This window comes from Myotis yumanensis, unplaced genomic scaffold, assembly GCF_028538775.1.
Source record: "Myotis yumanensis isolate MYYU_CA2020_CCGP unplaced genomic scaffold, mMyoYum1.0.hap1 SCAF_17, whole genome shotgun sequence".
Classification (NCBI taxonomy): Eukaryota; Metazoa; Chordata; class Mammalia; order Chiroptera; family Vespertilionidae; genus Myotis; species Myotis yumanensis.
Genome location: NW_027223768.1, coordinates 24,709,056 through 24,732,866, shown reverse-complemented (window position 1 = coordinate 24,732,866; position 23,811 = coordinate 24,709,056). Strand labels below are relative to the sequence as shown.

The 23,811-nt window shown below is 41.6% G+C and overlaps 2 protein-coding genes across 2 annotated transcripts in view; one reads left to right on the top strand and one right to left on the bottom strand.

Moving 5' to 3' along the window:
• The window catches only part of RGL1 (ral guanine nucleotide dissociation stimulator like 1), a 220,481-nt gene extending 212,376 nt beyond the window's left edge, over positions 1-8,105 (bottom strand). Inside the window, exon 1 of the mRNA XM_070396944.1 lies at positions 7,703-8,105. The gene's annotated coding sequence lies outside the window, so the exon portion shown is untranslated. The remainder of the gene's footprint in view (positions 1-7,702) is intronic.
• A 243-nt stretch (positions 8,106-8,348) lies between these two features.
• On the top strand, positions 8,349-16,272 carry ARPC5 (actin related protein 2/3 complex subunit 5). Its single transcript, XM_070395901.1, has 4 exons — positions 8,349-8,709; positions 10,955-11,026; positions 11,729-11,905; positions 14,955-16,272. The coding sequence occupies exons 1-4, from the start codon at positions 8,566-8,568 to the stop codon at positions 15,015-15,017; spliced, it is 456 nt and encodes a 151-aa protein (XP_070252002.1). The 5' UTR covers positions 8,349-8,565; the 3' UTR covers positions 15,018-16,272.
• Positions 16,273-23,811: the final 7,539 nt, after the last annotated feature.

The window sequence follows — 23,811 nt, the reverse complement described above, 5'->3', positions numbered from 1 at the left end:
CAAAGGATTCAGTTAGAAACACAGTCTGAAATTTATGATGAATTTGTATTTCAAATGTGAACCTGGATACCAAGTATATAACAAAAGGAGAGATGTGGCAAGAACCATAGAAAAGAAAAGTGCTCGGGGGCAGTTAAACCTTGTACTAATTAGATCAGACTGGGGCTGGGAAGACTAATGTTACTGAGAGAGCTAAGACACTGATTAGGGTGGGGGAGGAAATCATTACCTTGGTACATCTAACATGGTCCAGGGTTTGACTCTCAGTTTTGTAAGTTCAGCTCCCACTTAGTCAATACAGAGAGAATGGATTTATTAATCAGGAGCAGACCTAGATTAGCAGATCTCCCAAGAATGACACGTAAAAGCAGAAAGCTAATGTACTAATTTCCAGTGAGACTTACAACTGGATATGCAACCACATATTCAAGTTGTCCAGCCTATGCCGCTTTACCATGCAGATAAACTAACATGAGGAGCTACTATAATTAGAAGTTTACTTTGAGGGTTAGAAGAGCTCATTAAGTGATTCAAATGTTTAGTGCTTTCAGTCTCTGCTTCCCAGGGTTAGGCATCTGCCACTTGAAATGAAATGGTGTGATATACACAAGGGCACCTGTCCATGGACAGGATTTACTAGTAGGTGGGCCCAGAATGTTCATCAAGCTACAATTTAATCCTGCTGGCCTGGGAGCAAATCCTCTCTCTTTAAACTGTTGTTACATCTCTTTTTTGATTCATAGTACATGCAAGCCAAAATGTTTAACTCACAAAATGAAATGTTATTCATCTTATTTCCAAGAGTTTTACGAAAGCTGCATGGTAACCTATACTAATTAAAATTTTTAAAATAATATTATTACTACCTAACATTTACTGAGAGCTACATGTCATTTTTCTAAGTATTTACATGTATAACTCATTTAATCCAATCATCCTATTAGGAAGTTCTTTCAAATATGAACCTGGTATATAACAAAAAGAGAAATGCTGCCAGAACTATAGAAAAGTGTTCAGGCAGTTAAATTCTTGTACTGATTAGATATGACTAGGGCTAGGAAGAAGAATGTTAGACAAGTCATGAGTCCAAGCTAATACGGTCAAGCCTTAAACAAGAGACTATTAAGAGAGAGCATAAAGACACATGGCCCTAGACAAGTAGCTTCTATTTCCTTGTCTGTAAAACAAGAGACGTGAGCAAGATCTTTAGGTTCCTTTCAGCTCTACCTGCTCTAAGATGACATTTATCAGAGCAATAGTTCCATGAAGTGATTAAAAACACAAGCTTCAAAATCTGACTGTCCTGTTTCCCATACCAGTCTGCTACTGGCTAGTTACCATTGGCTGAGGTACCTAATCTCTCTGAGCCTTAATTTTCTCATTCATAAAATGGGAACACTTAATTCCTGGGCCCTACAGCTAATCTGAGGATTAACCAGTTAACTGCCAAGATATCTTGAATTTCATTAAAAAAGGTCTGCTGCCTATGGCGTACAAATGATTAAATTATATAAGTACAGTAAAGAGCTTGCTAACCAGGTGTCTAAGAAACAATAAACACTCATCAAGTGGTTGCTATTATTAATAAAATATTATTAGGATGATAGAAAAGGATAGGAATTGTAAGATCTTTCAAATTCTATCAAAACTATATAGTCTGAGATGACTATTTTCTATAAGAAGTAAAAGTATGTTTCTAGAATTTGTGACAATCAGGTTAGGAGGAGAAAAAAATGTTGATTTTAATATTTTGTTTAAATATTTAATAGTAGCAATGAGAAAAGCCGTTGATCCATGGTCATGGAAGAAACTAATTATGAGAAAATATTTTTTGCAACTTCTTGTCAATAAATTGTCAATCTAGATGAAATGAATGATTTATTAGGAAAATATAACTTCTAAATTTGACAAAAAGAAGAAGAAAGCCAAAAAATTGATAATACAGAAGATAAATATGAACAAAGATCTACCTCTAAAAATATTAGCAAGCCCAGATAATTTTGTGAGCACATTCTATAACTTTCAAAGAAATAATAGCATAGAAACTTTCTATTATTCAAACTATTCCAGAGCACAGAAAAGAAAAAAAAGGTGGAAATCTTCTCAATTCATCTTACAAAGCTAGACTAACCCTAACATCAAAACCACATAAAGACAGCACAAAGAAATAAAATTATAAACCAATATGACTTATACATATAGATTCTGAAATCATATAAACAAAATAAATGCTACTTGAATTTACCAAGCAATTAAAATAGTAACCAAATAGAGTTTATTCTAGAAATGTGGGGATGGTTCAGTAGAGAAAAATATAGAAATATAATTCATTACATTCATAAATTAAAAGATCAAAAACGACATGATTTTTATCATTAGAGCCTCCCAAAAAGCATTTGATAATTTCCATCATCATGCCTAAAGATCATGAAGCAACAGAAAATATAAACTGGTAAAATACCAAAGACATTTCCATTACAACAGAAACAAAGAAGAGAAGCCCACTGTTCCCCAATTTTTTAATACTGTTTTGAGAGTCTAGCTAATGCAATAAGATAAGAAAAATAAAAGTGATGTAAATATTGGAAAAGAGAATGTTAATTGTTATTATCTCAAATATTATGCTTGTATATTGTGACAAGAAATGTAACCTTAAAATAACTGTTAGCATTAATAACAGAGCCCAGTAGTGGAAAGGAATATGAAATAAGTAAATTTTTAAATCCATAGCTTCCCGTTATATTATCATAGCAGGTAAAAAAAGTAGAGATATAGTCCCATTCACAAAAATGTTTTTTGTTTTTTTTTAATATATTTTATTGATTTTTTACAGAGAGGGAGAGAGATAGAGAGCTAGAAACATCGATCAGCCGCCTCCTGCATATCTCCCACTGGGGATGTGCCCACAACCCAGGTGCATGCCCTTGACCGGAATCGAACCCGGGACTCCTCAGTCCGCAGGCCGACGCTCTATCCACTGAGCCAAACCGGCTTTGGCGACAAAAATGTTTAACACACAAGATTTATTCTTTCATTTGGCACTAAAATTTTTTCCTGATACAGGAGTATAGATTTAAGTTTTTTAGTCTTTGAAGTACTGATATATAAAGAAATAAAGGTCTCACTGTAAAATAGTCCATCCTATTACTCTACCTCAATGTGTAGTCATAAAATTATGTAAAGCTAAAATTAATCACAAAGAAAAAACTTGATGTTTTGAAGGCTGGTGGTTTCAACAAAGAACCAGTTCATTTGATATTAAGTAAAGTCATTAAACCATAATATAGTCTATAGGTAATATGCTAAAAAAAAGTATTTATCTATTGTAGTAATGATGTTGCTAGAGAATCATGAAATTAAATCACCATAACTGAAATTTATTTATTTTCTATTTATAACACATGTTGGACATATTTGATTAACATTGAGTTCACTGCCATTTCAAATAATAATCCTGCCACGCTGCAGGATTTGAGGTCTTGGTTTCTTAAGTATTTAGTGGCAAGTCTGGGGAAAAGAAGCACAATGTAGGTAAGAGTACTTGGATTAAAATATATGAAAGGAAAAACCTATTATAGGATAACTAGAGGCCCGGTGCACAAAAATTTGTGCACTGGGGGGGGGGGGGGGAGAGGGGGTCCCTCAGCCCTGCCTGTGCCCTCTCGCAGTCTGGGACCCCTCAGTAGATAATGACCTGCTGGCTTAGGCCTGCTCCTGGGTGGCAGAGGGCAGGCCCAATCCCTAGGTGCAGCCCCTGGTCGGGCTCAGAGCAGGGCCGATTGGGGAGTTGGGGTGCCGCCCCCTGTCATGCACAGAGCAGGGCGGATGGGGAGGTTGCGGCGCCACCCCCTGCCACGCACAGAGCAGCGCCGATCAGGGGGTTGGGGCGCTGCCCGTTGTCACACACAGAGCAGGGACCATCAGGGGGGTTGAGGCTCCGTACTCTGTCACACACAGAGCAGGGCCCATCAGGGGGTTGAGGAGCTGCCCCCTGTCACACACAGAGCAGGGCCAATCAGGGGTTTTGGAAGCTCCCCCCTGTCACACACAGAGCAGGGCCAATCAGGGGGTTGAGGAGCTCCCCCCTGTCACATACAGAGCAGGGCCCGTGGGGGCGGGGGGGTAGTTGAGGCGCCATACTGTCACACTCAGGGCAGGGCCGATGGGGAGGTATGGCTCTACCCCGTCTCACATAGAGCAGGGCCCGTGGGGGGGGTTGGGGCGCCGCCACTGTCACACACAGAGCTGCAGGGTAATCAGGGGGTTGGGGCGTCGCCCTCTATCACCCACAGAGCAGGGCTGATCAGGGGGTTGGGGCGCTGCCCCCTGTCACACACAGAGCCGCAGGGCAATCAGGGGGTTTGGGCGCTGCCCCCTGTCACGCTGATCCCGGTGCCGGGAGGCCTCGCGGCTCCGCTGATCCCGCCAGGCAGGGTCACAGATCAGGGTCCCAGACCGCAGACAGCCTTGCCTGCTGCCGCCTGCCTTCAGTATGCAAATTAGCGGCCATCTTGTTGCTTCAGGGTGGGGGTCCCCACTGGGGTGCCTGGCCAGTCTGGGTGAGGGGCTGAGGGCCGTTTTCAGGCTGGCGGGCGACTGAAGCTCCAAACCTCTCCTTTTTTTCTTTTTTTTTTTATTCTGGCATTTATTTACCTTCTATGGCTGTCACTGGAGCTGAGAGCCAGCTTTCTCTCTGAGGCTCGGCTGAAAGCAGGTTTCTGGCCTTTGTTTTCTGTATTCGAAACAATGTTGCGACTCCAGCTCTGAGATCCCGGCTGACTGACAGGAGGTTTCTGGAGTTTTGTTTGTCTTCTATAAATGTTACAATGTTTCCAACTGAAGCTCAGAGGCCGGCTGGGAACGTTGGAGTCCACAGCAAGCAAGCCTCCTGTTAGCTTCCAGCTGCCTGGCTGCTGGCCGCCATCTTGGCTGACAGTTAATTTGCATAAGGATATGCTGATTAGCCAATGGGAAGGGTAGCGGTCGTACGCTAATTACCATGTTTCTCTTTTATTAGTGTAGATTTTATCAAAATACTCTCTAACTAAAATGATCTTTTGCTGTTTGCATCATCACGGAAATAAAAAGAAGCTTATATACTCTCATGCAGCATTAACCTCAAAATTCTGAATCAGTCTTACTTTAGTAATGAACCAAACCAAGTTATTTGCACAATAAAAAAAAAAGTCTTAAAGCCCCATGGATCCTTTATTTCAAGGATAAGCATTTCTTTGGAAAATTAAAATAGGGAGAATACTATTATGTACAAGGAATGAAGTATCATGATTAACATAAGAAATTTGTAATTTGCAAGGAAGTGGAATAATGTATATTTTCTAATGAAAAGATAACTAAAGACAGGTTTCTTCACATACACAGAAATCCCCTTAGTGCTTTAGGGAGGTAATTAAGGTGTTCATTAAAAAATACTCAATCTCACCCTGGCCAGTTTGGCTCTGTGGTTGGAGCATTGGCTTGAGAACAGATGGATTCTGTTCTATTCCAGGTCAAGGGCACTTGCCTGGGTTGCAGGTTCAATCCCTAGGCACGAGTGAGAGGTGACCAATTGAGGTGTCTCTCTCCAGTTGATGTCAATCTTTCTCCTCCCCCTCTCTTTCCCCACCCCTGCCCTCTCTCCTCCTCCTCCCTTTCTTCCACACCCTAAAAAAATCAATGAAAAAATATCCTTGGATCCTCAGGTGAGGTTTAAAAAAACCCAACCCTCAATCTCTATATATGATTCCAAAATTATTTTGTCAGGTTATTAATTCATTAAATAGAAATGGTGGGTACCTACTATGTACAAGGTATTTAGTGTGAGACAATAAAAAACACTGCATTGGAAAAGCGCATTTTTTGGCATTATTACATCTCAAATGTAATACACATCATGTGGCTGAGAATTAATTGTATTTAACACAGAGCAAAATTCTGAGCAATCAAAAACAATTATACCCTTGAGCAACTCGATTTTTTAAATTACCTCACTATTCCCTTAAGTTGATTTCTATTCCACAATTCTTTCCCAGTTCTAAAATGAGATAAGAAGGAAATTTCCTAAGACCTAATACAAAAGAATAGAAATGTAAGAGAAGGGATGTATTAGCTCTTGAATCCTTGTTTCCATTTGCTCTCAATAGTTCTTCTAATGTTCAATTTTCTCTTCAAAAATATATTGATTTAGAAGCATCAAACCAGTATATTGCTTAGCCCTTACTAAAGTTAGCAAAAAATTGAAACTGAAAAAAAGAATATTAAAAATATTTATTCTGTTATATAATGTCATTCACCATAGTAATGATCTGATTCTTTGGAATAAGACTTTTTAAAATAAAGACCACCAACAGGTAGAAAATTTTCCTTTGCTGTCTTAAGACAATCGTTGGGGGAGTTCTTACCAGCACGTTTGTTCGTTAACTTGAAAGTTAATTTAAAGAAATGTTGCTTTGTCACCTCAATATTTTTTAGAAAAGTAATTTAATTGGGAAAAGAAAAATGCCACATTACTTCTTCCTCCCTAGAAAAGAAAATGCATTCCTGAAGGGTCTCTGTCTCTATTTCTTCTCTCTCTATATATATATAGATATAGATATAGATAGATAAATAGATATAGATATATAGATATATATACACATACATACATATGCATATATGTGCAACAAATATTTGACATTGACATCTTTTCTCTTCTTTTTACTGGTTCATTATTCTCATTGTGATTCTCAAACTGCCATGCCTTTCACATTTTATTCACTTCATCAAGGAATAATTGAGTACCTGAATGTATTGAGTACCTTCCAGACCCAAAGGAAGATACAAAAGAAATATGACAGCTTCTGCCCTCCAGTATCCTCCCATCTCTTCCAGGTGGCGAGGTGAACACACAGTATCATAAAGCAATTTATATGAATAGTGCCAAAATCAATGTACAGATACCATGCATTTTCATATTTATGTAGAATTTCAGAGCTGCAAAAACACTTCCCTGTACTTAACCCTCAGGACAATCTTGTTACGTACACATTGTTAACCCCACTTTCCCAGTGAAGAATCTGAGAGTCAGAAGTTTAACCGCCGTCCCTCAATCAAATCGATCAAGTGAGAGAGTCAAGACTCAAGCCAGGATTTACTAATTCTAAGCCCAGTGCTTTTCAATATACTCAGTACAGGAAACCAAGGGTGGGGATCCTGAACAGGGCAACAGCTGGCCTTCTGCTAGAGGTGGAATTAAACCACATCTCATAGGATGTCAGGAAAGCATAAAGCCATCTGAGTGTCCAGCCAAATGTCCAAGGTAATTTTATTGTGAAAGTATTTATACTTCCTTGTTATACATGCAGCACAACTTACCATTTCCTCAGTTTTAGTGCCTTTCCCTCCTCAGTAAGAGCTTTGCGCTCAGAAATGGGGATGTCAAATAAAATAAAAGACTGGCCTCAAGGGATCATACAAATCTGAAATCACAAATATAAACCTTAAAGATCTGGTTTCCACTCATTCTTACACACTGTGTTCGCCCTCAGAACCGGAGAACGTAACTCGCCCATAGCATAGCTTTTCTAGCATTCTCGCTCCAAATAACTACTTATTTTAAAATGTCAGTGACCGGCCCTACCCCACAAACCACAGGTTCACCCCAGTTTTGCCACCTGACCCCAGCCCCTGCGCAGACACTTCCCCTCCCTCCCAATGGATACGATACCTAATTCAGGTTCTGCAGGTGCCGCCGCGGTGCTGTCATCAGCACCAACGGATAAAACGCGACCTTTGGACTCCGTCCTTGGTACCTCCCGCTGGGCACGCAGCGCAGTCCCAACCCCGGGAAAGGGGCTCCCGGCTCAGGCACGCAGCCGCGGGCAGCGCAGGGTCCGAAGCAATGTCTCCGACAAGCAGAAGGATGCTGGGCGCCCGGGCGTGCATCACTGCGCCCCATACTCCTGCCAACTGCAGGGCACTTGGTCTGACAGCCAGCCCATCCCACCTCACAGGCAAGTCCGGCCCAGCCGGACCTGACGCAGGACCCGGATGAAGATCGTTGGCGGCAGCGGCGGCGACAGCAAAAAACAAGGCCACCCGCCCCCAGTGTCCATCGCCGCCAACCTGAGACCTCCGAGACTGGACCGCAGAGAAGCGTTTCTATGGAAACCCCGAGGGGCCACGTGACTCGGTTGCACGCCCAATTGCCTCTTAGCTCTGGCCGCGGCGCCGCCTAGTGCCCTCCCCCTACCCCGCCCCCTCCGCCCCCGCCTCCTTCGCCCCGCCCCGCTCCGCCCCGCCCCTTCTCTGCAGAGAGTCCGCGCCTGCGCACTGCGTCCCGCTCCCTCCCTCGCGCGCGCTCCCCGGGGGAGAGCCGGGAGGCGTAGGAGGTTCGATCTGGGCGAGAACCCCGGGCGGAAGGCGCGTGGCCAGCGCGCAGGCCCAGAACCGCCCGAGCCGGGGCTGCCGGCGACGCCCCAGAGCGGAAGAGGGAAGTGAAGGCACCAGGCTTCGGGTTCCTGGCCGGCTGGGCTCGCCGAGGTAGAGACAGCAGCTAGAGGAGGCCTTGGCCGCCGCTCGGGATCCGGGATGTCGAAGAACACGGTGTCGTCCGCCCGGTTCCGGAAGGTGGACGTGGATGAGTACGACGAGAACAAGTTCGTGGACGAGGAAGACGGGGGCGACGGGCAGGTCGGGCCCGACGAGGGCGAGGTGGACTCCTGCCTGCGGCAATATCCTTGCCTTCCCCGACCCTCCCCACCCCGCCCTTCTCCCGGGACCCCGCGCCGCCGCGGGGTGGAGGGGCGGGCCCTCCTGGGGGCACGGGCGCGGGGCTGCCCCGGCGGCTGGAGGCTGGAACCTGTGTCTGGGGTCCCCCTCCCGCGAGGGCAGGGCTCTCCGTTTCTCACCGGGGCTCCCTGAGACCCCGGGAGCCAGCCCGCGGACACCTGCCTGGCCGCGCCCCGATTCCTCAGGTTGCGCCCGGGTCCGGCCCCCCGGACACCGGGTCTGCCGGCCGCGCCCTCGCGGCGCTGGGACGGCACCTGGGCTGATCGGGACTGATTGGGGCGACGTTTTCCTCCGGGAACGCTCTTTCCTGGGGTCACGTTAGCTCCAGAAATTTCCAGCGGGGAGGGATAGGCATCTTTCTTTCGTGATTTTGTGTCTGTTGTGATGGTTTTGTTTTGGTCGCGTTAGGATAGTTTATTCCTTGCCAGCAGAGATTGGGCGGTTGCTGCATGAGGTCCTCTGTCCTTCCAGCCTGGGGGCTTTTTTATTTTTATTTTTATTTAAGGTATTTGGCACAGAATTTGTTAACTGGGGTAGGGGTAGGAGCACACAACAACCAAAACTCCGAGAAGGAAGCTTGGAGGCTTTGCCCGCTGCACAAAGACGATAGAAAGAAGACGGAATGAGAATCCCAGAAAATATTTCAAGTAAACCCCAGTGAATGGGATAGAAGCAGATGGGCCATTTGTACAAAGCAGAGCTCATTTTTATAATCATGAAATCGTTACCATTTTAGTTCAAATTTGGGTTTGGAATTTTGCATATTTGAATATTCATAGCCTTGAACATTTGCATCAGCGTTTCTTCAGAAAAATGTAAATGTTGCAATAGCTCAAGCTGTAGTTTTAGAGATTCTCAATTACTAAATCCACTCATTTCTAGTTATTCTTGGGTGTATTCATAAGGAAGGCTTTGTAGACTCTTTCCTCATCAATGTCCTATTTAATTCTAAGGGGGAAATAGATGAGTGACAATATTTGGTAGGAACTACATTTGGTCTTAAAGGCACCTAAAATACAGCCTTAAACATGTATCAACATACAGATGTACCTTTCATTTCCACAACTTTCACAATCAGCTGTTGCTACGTTGAGTTATTTAAATATTTAAGTGTTTTGGGTCTTAATGAGCCAGTCTACATGCAAAAGGTTACTTCCCTAGAAGTCAAATTAAACCTTGAAAATAACAGCTTACCGCCACCAACCATAGGTTTTCTTTCTTTGGGAAATAAGTGGTGAACATCATTCTGTCTAAAAACATTCTTTGTGATGAATGAATGATGTTTGCGAAATTAATTTTAGATGATAGGAGATGACCCTTAGTGGTTCTGCTTTATCCAGATGGTGCATCTGCTTATAAAGACACCGTCTTTTCTGCTCTTATTACAAAGAGAAGACCCAAATGCTGGTCAGGCCCTCACAGATGGAGGAACAAGTGAGCTCTGTGTGGTTTTCCTTTTAGGGGAATGACTGTACATTCTGACAGTCTGATTGGCTTTCCGTGTCTCATACATGCTCACTCACGGGTGCTTTCAAAGAGAGACTACATTTAGTAGGTATGGCCTGAGACAGTTTGAATAGCCTTTATGAAATACGAGAGAAAATATCCCAGAGTTAAGTTGTCACCCAAGGGTCATTGGATATGTTCTATAATGCCTCTTTTCATCCATATTGAGAGATTACTAATGTAAGTCATTCAGATTGCTAATCTACCAGCATATCAATTAATATAGAACATAATTCTAGAAAAAAAATTTGATCTTTGTTTTTCCAGTTAGAATCACATAAAATGGACATGTTTTTATTGAGGTTAGGCTGTTTCCCTTTGGGGCCTAATAATTCTGATGCATAGTTTAGAGTTTTTTATAAATATCACTGAATAATATTTCCATATGTGTCTTACTAGAAGATGGGAGATTAGTAAGGTATTCATTTGATCATTAGAACCAAGGAGGAAAGTCTTTGCTTTATTAAAAAACAAATCTAATGTCCTTTTTTGTTTTCAGTATCAGATCTTTGATTGACATACTTGAAAACAAAATGGTGAATTTTCCAGTATTGAACATAGTGACCATAGTGATTTTTCTTTCTGTACATAAAGTCCAGTCTTAAGACCCAAATGGTTCCTGGTAGTTGCAATGCTTCCCTGAGGGTCACCCTTTGCTGCTATCTCCTTAACCTCCATCACAGGAAACATGACAGCTGCCCTGCAGGCAGCCCTGAAAAACCCCCCTATCAACACCAAGAGTCAGGCGGTGAAGGTAAGTCACAGACAAGTGATCTCTGCTGATATCTTACATCAAGAGTCTCTTACCTATAAACACAAAACTTAAGATATGTTTTATTAATAATCTATTTTGGAAGGATGGTTCAAAGTTTTTTTAAAAATCTGGATAGATTAAATTGGTAGATTATCACTATAAGCAAATCCTTTCAGCTCTACCTCCAACTATGTCAGGAATCTGACCACTTTTGACCACCTCCGTCACTACCATGCTAGTCAGAACCAGCCTATGTTACTGCAACAACTTCCTGACTGGTCTTCCTGCTTCTGCCTTGTCCCCGAAACCACCCCCACCCCCAGCTTATTCTCACCATGGCAGCCAAGTGATCCTGTTCAAATGTAAGACATTATACCACCGTTCTTCTCAAAACCACCCAACATCATTTCCCTCACTGGAAGACAAAGTTCCGCACGGTAGCCTGCAGGGCTTGTATCATCTGTCTCCCCACATCCTCTCACTCTTTGCCCTGCTGTTCTCTCACGGCTCAGCCCCAGCCACCTTAGGTCTTCGTGCTATTCCTTGAACACACACTAACAGCACTTGTTCTTTCCTTGTCTGAAATACTTTCCTCAGCCATCCCACGGTTTCCTCTTTCATGTCACCTCCTCGGGGCGGCCTTTGCAAAACTGCAACCCCACACACATATGTCTAACTGTTCCGTTACTTATTCACCCTCAGGATCGGGCAGGCAGCATTGTCTTGAAGGTGCTCATCTCGTTTAAAGCTAATGATATTGAAAAGGCGGTTCAGTCCCTGGACAAGAACGGTGTGGATCTCCTAATGAAGTATATCTATAAAGGCTTTGAGAGCCCCTCTGACAATAGCAGCGCTGTGTTATTGCAGTGGCACGAAAAGGTAAGTTATGAATTATAAATCCATATGACTGGTTCCTTCAGTGACAACCCCTCTTGCCTAAAAATAATTCTGACTTCTTGGTTATATGTCTCCATTATTACAAATAAATACCTGAAAATGAAAATTTAGATTTATGCTTACTAGCGTTGGTCTTAAGAGAGTCTGATTTGCAGCACTTTTATTTAATGATTATTGTTTAGTAAACATAATCTTGGAACTTGGAATTAAATCTTTGAAAAGAAAATAAGTAATAAAAATCAAGAATTATTTAACAACAGCCGAAGGTGAAAACAAGCCAATAAGAGGAGCAGATAAACAAAATGTGGTACATGCATACAGTGGAATAAAATAGAAATGCTCTCATCCAAAAAAAGGGAAGTCCTGATATATGCTACAGCATGAATGAACCTTGAAAACATTATGCAAAGTGAAATAATCCAAACACAAAAAGACAAATACTGTGTGATTCCACTTATATGAAATACCTAGAATAGGCACATTCACAGAGACAGAACATAGATTAGAGGTTACCAGGGGTTGGAGAGAAGGCAAAATAAAGAGTTAGTGATTAATGGGGACAGAGTTTCTGTTTGGGCTGATAAAGTATTGGAAATAGATAGTGGTGATGTCTGCACAATATTATGAATGTAATTAGTACCGCTGAATTTTACATCTAAGAATGCTTAAAAGTGGCACATTTTGGTTTATATATTTTACCACAATTTTAAAAAATAAGGGTGTATATTCTCTAATATCTTACAATTCCCAAAACTCAGTTTTTCAGAAGCTTTTTTCTGAGTGAAGATACATTCATGTAAGGTAAGAATAGGTAGTAAAAATTGCTGCTTAGCCTCTCTCTAGTCACTTTATCCCTCATACACTCTCAAATAAAAGTGCTAACATGTATGGATGGGGTAACTATAACTCCCAGTTTTCTCAGGACAGCCCCAGTTTATACCTATTGTTTTAGCATAAATATGAATAGTTCCCCTTTACTCTGGGTACCGATTTGGAGAATAATTTGTATGGTCATCCTGTTCATGGAACACTTCCTGATTGCCAGGCACTGTACTATTACGTTTCATTTCATCCTTACAACAACTCTATGAGGTCTGTAAACCTCCTTTATCATCCTCAGTTTAGAGAAAATGAGCCAGCTTTAAAAAACCTAAGTAACCTAATTCCAGTCTCACCTCAGGATCATAGCAAACACTCCTTGAGCACTTATTTTGTCCAAGCACTCTGCCAAGTGCTTTATAGATAATAACTCATTTAATCCTCATAAAAATACTCGGAGAGAAAGCTTGATATTATTATTCCCTGTTAGTAGTGGGGAAATTGAGGCATATATATTTTTAAATATATTTTTAGGGATTTCAAAGAGGAAGGGAGAGAGAGAGAAAAACATCAGTGATGAGAGAGAATCATTGATCAGCTGCCTCCTGCACGCCCCCTACTGGGGATCAAGCCCACAACCTGGGCATGTGCCCTTGACCAGAATCAAACCCCAAACCTTTCAGTCTGCAGGCCGACGCACTACCTACTGAGCCAAACCGTCCAGGGCATTGAGGCACATAGTAAGGCTTCATTTTTTTCTTAACATGAGTCACCAGTATTTTGCCAGGCTTATCTCCTAAATACTTCTCAGATCATCTACCCAGATACATCTTCAATGCAGCTGTTCACAGCATCTCTACCAATCTGTTGCTATCGCTTCCCAGACTGGCCTCCCAGCTGCCAGTTTTGCCTCCCTCATAGCCATTCTCCACTCAGTCACCAGAATGCAATCTCTAGAACCCACATCTGCCCTTGCCAGTCACCTGAAAAATAAAGTCCAGGTTCCCAGTGCAGCCTCATCTTACATGTCATTCTTCCCCTTATGCTCCAGCAGGACCTACCTTTTCCCTGAACACACCAGAATGATTCACACCTCTATGCCTTGCTCATGATCTTCTCTGCCTGAGGGCCTCCTTACCCTTATGTCAGTCTGTCACCTACTCATCCATTTCATGTATCATTTTCTCCGTGAAGCCTTACCAGACCATTCCACATTTCTCTATACCCTCAGGCTAGGTATGTGCCTTCCTCTGCTTTTATAGCACCCAAAGCATAGCTCTGTCACCTCATACATTACATTACATTAATTATATTATGTTAGTTATATATTATATTTATTATATTATAACAATCTGTTTATATATCTGTCTCTTCCAAGTAGACCAGAAGATGCTGTATTTATTCACTTTTGTATCCCCAGCATCTAGCACAGTACCCAAAACACAAAGGTTCTCAGTGTTTTCTGAACACAAGTAAACTAGAGCTTCAGATTTCTAATGCTTAATCATGACTTCCAATTTGTCAAGGTGAAGTCAAAGTTCTGAAGTTCTTAAGCTCTTAAATAGTAACTCTTAGATTGGGAGAAGAAAAAGCTGACAAATCCTGACTGACTAAATGGAACTGAGATTGGTTTATTCCAGTTTGCATTTATTCTGCCGAGAATAAGTGCAGAATCTGTATTTGAGCACCTGTTTAGGCAAGAACATTATGCTGTAGATCTTGAAGAGCCAACTGTTATTTGAAAACAACACACTAGAACAGTGATGGCGAATCTTTTGAGCTCGGCGTGTCAGCATTTTGAAAAACCCTAATTTAACTCTGGTGCCGTGTCACATTTAGAAATTTTTTGATATTTGCAATCATAGTAAAACAAAGATTTATATTTTTGATATTTATTTTATATTTTTAAATGCCATTTAACAAAGAAAAATCAACCAAAAAAATGAGTTCGCGTGTCATAGGTTCGCCATCACTGCACTAGAATGTGAATTAGTATCTCTTTGGAATGTAAGTGCATGAGGTCAGGGCCTCTAAAGGTTTTACTACTCTTCCTCGGTGCCAAGAATGGTGCCTGGTGCATGATAGGTGCTCAAGAAATATTTATGAAAATCAGTGAGTTCAAAATTAATAGCTGCACTCAGCCTTCTTCAAGAAAAATGTTTTACTCAGTATGAGAACTGGTTCTTTACACTTACATTTGGTTTGTTTTCAGGCACTTGCTGCTGGAGGAGTGGGGTCCATTGTTCGGGTGTTGACTGCCCGGAGAACCGTGTAGTCCAGCAGGAACTGGGCTTCTCCTGTGGGTGTGGGAGTTGCTGGTACAAAGACCAAAACAACCAAATGCCACCACTGCCCTTTGGGTAGCATCTGTTTCTCTCAGCTTTGCCTTCTTGCTTCCTCTTTCATATCTGTAAAGAAGAAAATTACATATCCATTTTCCTTTCATGAAAATTGGGGTAATATATAGGCAATTTTTCAACAGGTGTCATGCTGTCAGAACTGTTTCAGTGATATGTATACCAGTCTGTACATAGTATAATTTACATCCAGGTTTAACCACCTCTGTTGGCTGGTGGTTTTTGTTTTTCTGTTTTGGGGGTTTTGTTTTTGTTTTTGACTAATAGTGATAAATTTGATGAGAATTTGATGCCGATTTCCTAACTCATTGCTAGCCAGGAAATATCCTCATAAAAATATGTTTGAGAGACTGGCAGCTGTTAACATTACAAAACTGGACCATACTTCCCTTATTTAAGCAAAATGTGTTTCTGGAACAGGTGGTAGGTGAACACCACTCCCAAGTTCCAGCTTGGTGTCTGCCTCCAGATTATGTGAGTTTAAGTATGCTTCTCCTCAGCACCCAGCGATCATGGCCTCTCGATTTCTTTATGGTCACCAGGGTCCAGAGCAAGGAGTCTTGCTCGACACTAATGTTCCATAAAATACCACAGCACAAAACTTGTGTTCCAATTATGTGGCCCTACTTGGGAAAACTACTCCACATCAGAAAGGACATGGGAACTATGATATAGTTCAAACTCTGGGCAGCCTCTGAATGAAATGCTATTTTCCTTAGAACCATAGTAGCTGCCTTAACCTGATGCGGTATAGAACCAGTATTTAATATGCCCTATAAATGTCTTCAGTGTTCTTCAGGGTAATTAGGATCTCAAAAGATTTGGTTCAGATCCAGACACATACACATTGTGTATTTTAGCTCAGTGTTTTTTAAAAGACGAAAATGCCACAGCAAAAAGTGTTTACTTGTTGGACAAACCAAATCAGTTCTCAAAAAAATGACCGGTGCTTATAAAGTTGTTATTCAGTAGCTCCAAATCCAGCCACCTGAATGCATATGACCAAGAGGGAAATCAGCCTACGCTTCGTATTTACATTGGACACGGTAATCACTGACTTCTGTGAAAACTGGTGCAGAAATCCTGTAAACTCTTTGCTGTTTTTGATACTGCCTTTTGTTTTGTAAAAATTATAAAGTTGAAACAAATAAAATGTCAGTGTTGATTAATTTATTTTTCTAACTCTTACTTTAGTACTTAAGAATGTATAGTCTTTTAAAGGGAAAGATTTCCTATTTTACCACCAGGTTATTGTACTCTTGACAAGAACTAGTTTGGTACAGAAGGTTTCTCAAACTACTTTGTTAGGCCCTAGCCAGTTTGGCTCTGTGGGTAGAGCGTTGGCCTGGGGACTGAAGTATCCCGGGTTCAATTTTGGTCAAGGGCACATGCCCGGTTTGCAGGCTCGATCCCCTGTGGGGGACATGCAGAAGGCAACTGATCAGTGGTTCTTTCTCATTATTGATGTTATCTCTCCCTTTTCCTCTCTGAACTCAATAAAGATATAAGATAAAATAAAAACAAAGCTACTTTGTTCAAATATAAGGTAGAGAAGAGAGTCATTAACGACTTAGAGCACAGCCTTTGGAGTGATTCCAAAGCTCTCGATGCAGTTGAACACCATATTACTACTGCCCAGAGACCGAGGTCAGACCATGGACACGACAGTGTGGTGAAGGCCGGGGGGCAGGAGGGAAGGGGCACATCTGCAATAGTGTCAGCAATTGAAAAAAAAAAAAAAAGACTTAGACTACAACGTTCAAACTAGCCTAGCAGCTACAGTCATTTATTTCCAGCTTCGAAACTATTCCTGATGCCTCAAATCTATTTCTTACTCTTACCTACTCACAGCAACCTCTGTTTGCTTTCCCAATGCACCGGATTTCTGCTTTAAAGCTTCAGAAACTTACAGGCAATTCAGAGGGCTGTGAGTTAGGAGAAGCTAAGTAATAGGTATTAGAGGTAGTCAAGTGGGTACAGCCAAACCACTTACAAACCTTAAAATGAAGAGTGATTTTGCAACACTTTTTCAAAAGTTCCTCCATAACATTTTCCAGACTGCACTTTGGGGAAAATTCTGGAGTTTTATAGTCACAAAAATGCGTGCATTCAAAATCTACCAATCAGCTTTACTCGGGGGAGATAGTAAGAGCTGGAACCAACTGGCTCCACACTGCATCTGATGTCGGCCTGGGTTACACTGACCATGGCACAGTAACTCCTGGGAAAGAGTGGGGATAGTCAGGATGAATTGTGGAAAAAAGAAACGCTAGGGAGCACTTTCTGCCCAAAACTGGTCCTTTACCTCCCATTCTCTTGGACTTGAGTCTCAGTGGTTTTGTTGTTTCATGTTAGTCATGTTATTTGTTTTGTCTTTGCCACTTTTTAGAGGAGGAAATGGCCCTGGCTGGTTTGGCTCAGTGGATAGATTGTCAGCCTGTGGATTGAAGCGTCCCAGGTTCAACTCCAGCCAAGGGCACATGCCTGGGTTGTGGGCTCAGTCCCCAGTGGGGAGTGTGTAGGAGGCAGCTGGTCAATGATTCTTTTTCATCATTGATGTTTGTATCTCTCCCTTTCCCTTTCTCTCTGAAATCAATAAAAATATATTTCAAAAAATAAATAAAGGGAGAAATGGCACATACACCCTTTTTTGGTCATTAGGTAACAGCACCACTTAGGTAACAGTCACACTTGATAGGAAGTATGTCTTAAGAAAATCCACTAACACACAAGTGAAATCTGTAGATGGTGCAAATTAGCAAAATGCTTCCTTTCTCAGCGTTTACTGTGTTTCCCAGGATTGTGTTGGACATGATAGAAGAATAATGTCTGGGCTTTGCTCTCAGCCTAATTCAGAAGATTTAAGCACTTTGAAATTAATGCCATGCCCTTGTATGCATATATGCATAACCCATGGAAGCAGACAGTGGGGGGGGTGGGGGGGGAGGGGGTTGATGGGGGGGAAAAGGGAGACATATGTAATACTTTCAACAATAAAGATGTTTTCAAATTAATGTCATGCAATTTAGTATTTGACTGTAAGAAATTAGTATTTGACTTTAGTGTTGGGGGAACAGCGAAGTCGGGTGGACTGGAGTAAAGTGAGATGGGTCAGTCTGAACTAGGCCTGGAGGGGCAGAAGGGATGCAACTGTCGTGGACAGAGGGGAAAAAAAGAGCAAGTTGAAGCAAATTGTTGTTCTTCCTATGGTTTTAATGTTTTTAACATGAAGTTCTAGACAGTGAAAGTTATTAAGACCATGTTTTAATAAAGTGTATGTCTATGGGAGATTCAAGAAAGTCATGGGATTATAGAAAATCCTTTTTTTTAGCTGAAACACATTGACGGTCACTAGTCTCATCCCTTTTATAGTAGTAAAAGAATGGGAAATTTAATTTTATAAGAAGGAAGGCATCATACATTAGCAATAAAGAGCCTCACTTGTAACAAATGGGTCCAAATCATTCTATCCTTTAACTATTTTTTATCATTTATTAAAATGTCCATTGTGTTGAGAATGTTTGCTTAAAAGTCGTTCTTTAACATTGAAACATCAACAGTCCTGCCTTGTGGCCCAAAGTTACACAGATTCATCAAATATAACACAATTAGCAGGCAACCAGAGCCAGTTCCCGGCATGAGGTAGTAATAGGCCTTTTCATTTCCAAAGCAAGATTCTTTTTTTTTTTTTTTTTATTTTTTTATTTTTGCTAAAAGTATTACAAAGGGTATTACATAAGTGCCCTTTTTATCCCCCCCCCCCCCCCCCCGCCCTTGACAAACCCCTGCCCTCCCTTACCCCCCAGTGTCTTATGTCCATTAGTTATGCTTATATAGATGCATACAAGTCCTTCGGTTGATCTCTTACTCCTGTCCCCCAACCCTCCCTGGCCTTCCCACTGCAGTTTGACAATCAGTTTGAGGCAGCTCTGCCTCTGTATCTATTATTGTTCAAAAGTTTGTAATGGTCTTTATTATCCATGAATGAGTGAGATCATGTGGTGTTTTTCCTTCATTGACTGGCTTATTTCACTTAGCATAATGCTCTCCAGTTCCATCCATGCTGTTGCAAATGGTATGAGTTCCTTCTTTTTTACAGCAGCATAGTATTCCATCGTGTAGATGTACCACAGTTTTCTAATCCATTCATCTACTGATGGGCACTTAGGCTGTTTCCAGATCTTAGCTATGGTGAATTGTGCTGCTATGAACATAGGGGTGCATGTATCCTTTCTAATTGGTGTTTCTAGTTCCTTGGGATATATTCCTAGAAGTGGGATCACAGGGTCAAATGGGAGTTCCATTTCCAATTTTTTGAGGAAACTCCATACTGTCTTCCATAGTGGCTGCACCAGTCTGCATTCCCACCAGCAGTGCAGGAGGGTTCCCTTTTCTCCACATCCTCTCCAGCACTTGTCGTTTGTTGATTTGTTGATGATGGCCATTCTGACAGGTGTGAGATGGTACCTCATTGTTGTTTTGATTTGCATCTCTCGGATGATTAGTGACTTTGAGCATGTTTTCATATGTCTCTTGGCTTTCTGAATGTCCTCTTTTGAGAGGTGTCTATTTAGCTCCTTTGCCCATTTTTTGATTGGATTGTTTATCTTCTTTTTGTTAAGTTGTATGAGTTCCCTATAAATTTTGGAGATTAGGCCCTTATCAGATATGACGTTGGCAAATATGTTTTCCCATGAAGTGGGTTTTCTTGTTGTTTTGTTGATGGTTTCTTTTGCTGTGCAGAAGCTTTTTATTTTGATGTAGTCCCATTTGTTCATTTTCTCTTTAGTTTCAACTGCCCTAGGAGCTGTATCAGTGAAGAAATTGCTTCCAAAGCAAGATTCTGAGTGCGAGCAGGTGAATTAAACACAAAGGCCACCCTCTGTTGAGCACCATGCCAGTCCCATTGTATATTTTATCTTTAGAACAGAAGCTCAGAGAATATATGTAAGAGCACACAGTGTATGGGTCCCAGAACCTGACTCCACTCCCATCTGCCTGACTCCAAGGTTATACCACGCTTCTTTCTCAAGTTCAGTGCTTGGGGACAAATGAAGATTGGGGCTTTCTCTAGAAACCTTAATGCTTCCAGGGTGTGGTTGAGAGGCCTTCCGAGAGGCAAGGTGTAGAAGTCAGAGGAAAGCTTTGGAGAGGTGCTACAACAACTAGAGGCACACTCAGCATAGCAATTTGTTCACCGAGTTTCACTTGCCTTTTGATGATTTTTAAAGTGGTGAGGTTAGAGGTCAATACCCATACCATTCATAACTCCACTGGAAAAGAGAAAGCTGACTGAGGGTTTGGCTTCTCAAAGCATGCAGTTTCTCTTGTGTCTTGCTCTTTACCCAATATTTTTCATAGGGTCTCTGTTTTTCCATGTTTCCATGGATGATGTATTTTAACTCGAGCTTCTACTTTAATTGGTTTCGCCATAATTCCATTTCGCAAGAACCAGAGCTGCCATCTCTCATTTCATTAGCCAAGCTGAATAGATTATTGGCCATAACTGAAAATTACTTGCATAATTAATTCCTCAGAATCACTCTGGCCACCTTCACTGCAATGGTCTGGAGCTCCATTTTGGAGGCACCGCACATTGAAGCTTACCTCTGTCCACCCTCCTGGAATGCCCTCACATTCTGGTTTCAAAGCCAGTTGATTAGAGTTTTTGCAGGGGAAATCCTGAGGAAGGCAGGACCCCTGAGAGAACTCTGGGCTTGAAGAAATTGGGTTCAAAATCATAGACCTGTGTGGGTAAGGACCCAAGACACCAACCCAACAACACATACCTGTGCTCTCTGTGTGTGGCCCCGTCATGTGCCGCCAGCCTGTGGTCGGCTTGTATGGGTTTGGATCGGTTCTCACCTGCTGTTGTCCCCCTCTGCCCTTCCCACTTCTTACGCATCCTTTCCTTTCCCTAATTCTTTTCATCTTTCTTTTTCCCTCTTCAGTCCCTTCATCTGCTGCCTTCATTCCCTCTTTTTCTCTCGACTCCTCCTGCCTCGTTTTCCCCTTAGTTCATCTTATGCTCATGCCCAGGCACTCAGAGTCATTCCTGCTAATTAACTATGCGCTGCTCAGGCAGGTTCTTTTAAGGCAGAGGTTCTCAACCTATGGTCGAGACCCCTTTGGGGGTCGAACAACCCTTTCACAGGGGTCGCCTAAGACCATCGGAAAACACATATATAATTACATATTGTTTTTGTGATTAATCACTATGTTTAATTATGTTCAATTTGTAACAATGACATTGGGGGTCACCACAACATGAGGAACTGTATTAAAGGGTCGCGGCATTAGGAAGGTTGAGAACCACTGTTTTAAGGTAAGCCCTCCCACAATTCTCCAATGGACTCGAAATGTTTAAATTGCTTCTTTCTAAACTAAGAAATGCTGGTTTTTATTTCCATGGGTTGCTTTGGCTAGCAGTTGAGTGAATAAGTCAAAATCTCAGACTAATTTTTTAATACATTACTTTCCCTTTAGATTGACCAGTAACTTCACCTTGCAGACAGGAAGAGCTAGAGAGTGGCAAAGCGATTGGGAATGGGAAGACAAGTCCAATAAAAAGCAAATCGGATGGACTCAAAAACGGTTTAGGAAGGGGTGCTCTGCCATGGACCTTCCCCCACTCCCCTCTCCACCTTGGCCCAACCCCACTGATAGACTGTGTGAGGACCCGAGGGTCGAAATGTGTGTACTGAAATCCAGGTGCCTCTTGTACTAATCAAGATACAGCATGTCATCCGCCTCAAGGTGGCGCCACTTCCCCACATGGACGAGCCAACCACACCACATGCGACGCAGAGTTCAGGCTTACATTTCTGTTTTCCTTCACCATTTATGTCACTTGGATGTTTAGAAATCATAAACATAAATTGTCTATGATTACATCTCTTATTTCTCTACGTAACAGTTCCGTAAGGACCATATACATCAAACAAAGATTGAATAGTACGTGACTCCCCTGAATCTGAGTCCAGCATGCTAAGACTCCCATATGTTTCAGCCCAGCATTGAGCTAATACTCTAGGACAAGCATGTCAAACTCATGGCCCGCGGGCCGCATGGCTCGTATATTTGGCCCGTGTTAGGTTTTGAGTTTGACATGTTTGCTCTAGGACATACCCTTTCGACCCTTCTGCTAGACTATACAACCTTCCTGAAGTCACAGTAGCTGTGTCTTACTCATTCTCCACAGTCCCTTGACATAGCTGATGCTCAACAAATATTGATTGGTTGCATAATAATGATTACATGCACAGATCCTGGGATGCCTGAATAGGACAATATATCAAAACACAAATTGAAAACTAAACAAAGAATAAAATAATTCCACTTGGGTTCAAACAGCTTATATCCAATCAAGTTTAGTCAAAAACCAATTCACTTCAATGTGGACATTTAGGTAGAAAATTCAACAGATTTAGACGGAAATTAGAGCCACCATGGGTAGCATGTGCAGCCTTTATACTGTGTAGCTATAAGCAAGTCAGCAGAGAAAGTAGCCGAGGAGCAGAATTCCAGCTTACCTCTGGCTGACAGTGGCATCATGGGTATTTACATGGAACAAACAGCTTTCACCGTTTCATGATTCAGCTTCACCTTCTAAGATCAGAAATGTGTCCCAATACCTTTTGTTTCCCTTAAGTGTAAAAATCATGAAATAGTATCCATGAACTTATAACACCTTTCTTTACTCCATTTATACTTAAAAGTTTTTAATCATGTCAATTCTTAGGGTAATGAATGCCAGGAATGGAGAAGGCCACTGAATAACATCATGTTTTTTTCTGTTTATCCAAAAATTGAACCAAGACTCCAGAAATACCTCTACATTAAGGTTCTCTCCAATTTGAGACCAAGTTAAAGGTCAGTGTATTCACGGGCATATAATTTTATAATTGTATTTATTTGTTCATTATTTTCAAATAAGTAATTTGTTCATATGCTTCAATATTTTATTTTTATTTTTCCTCCCACCCGTTTCCCTTTTAACAATCAACAAATATTAGTAAATCCTTGGGCATTTTCCCAGCTATTGTGTATGCATTTATATGCAAATACCTATATAATTCTTGTCCCCTTTGTTTCTATAAATACCAGAATACTATACATAGTGTTCTGTGCCTTCCTTTTTCATTAACAGCATGCTTTGGCAATAATTTCCTATCAGTACATAAAGAACATCCTTATTCCTTTTTATGAATGCATAATGTCCTATTGTAAAAAGTAAATGTACTGGAACTTACCTCACCGTTTCCCTGTTGATTTAGGTGATTTCTAATCTTTTGCAATTACAAGCAATGCTACAAATGAATAACATTGTACAGAGTTGCACAAGCCTTTTCACATATGCTGTAAGCCTAGTTATAGATTAATTCCTAAAAGTGTTTAGGTCAAAGGACGTGCATCTATCATTTTGACAGATATTGCTAGATTGCCATCCTTAGAAGTCATATCAACTATCCTATCCTTCCTCCGTCAATGTAGGAGAATGCTTGTTTTCCCATCTCTTTGCTTTCCCTATGTGTTTGTGATCAAACATTTTTGCCTTTGGAAATCTGATAGGTTAAACAAGGTATATAACATGTTTTCATATGTTTAGAGCTGGTTGTATTTCTATATTTCCTTTGTATCTGTATTCCTATGTATTTTTATTTCTGTATTTTCTTTGGCCATTTGATGGCCTTTTCATTTCTGACTTGTAAG

Excerpts from the sequence above, each read along its gene's own strand:
- ARPC5 (XM_070395901.1), top strand. The coding sequence starts at position 8,566 with ATGTCGAAGAACACGGTGTCGTCCGCCCGGTTCCGGAAGGTGGACGTG. Across the intron at positions 8,710-10,954 it reads TGGACTCCTGCCTGCGGCAA|GGAAACATGACAGCTGCCCT; the intron begins TATCCTTGCCTT and ends ACCTCCATCACA. Across the intron at positions 11,906-14,954 it reads TATTGCAGTGGCACGAAAAG|GCACTTGCTGCTGGAGGAGT; the intron begins GTAAGTTATGAA and ends GTTTGTTTTCAG.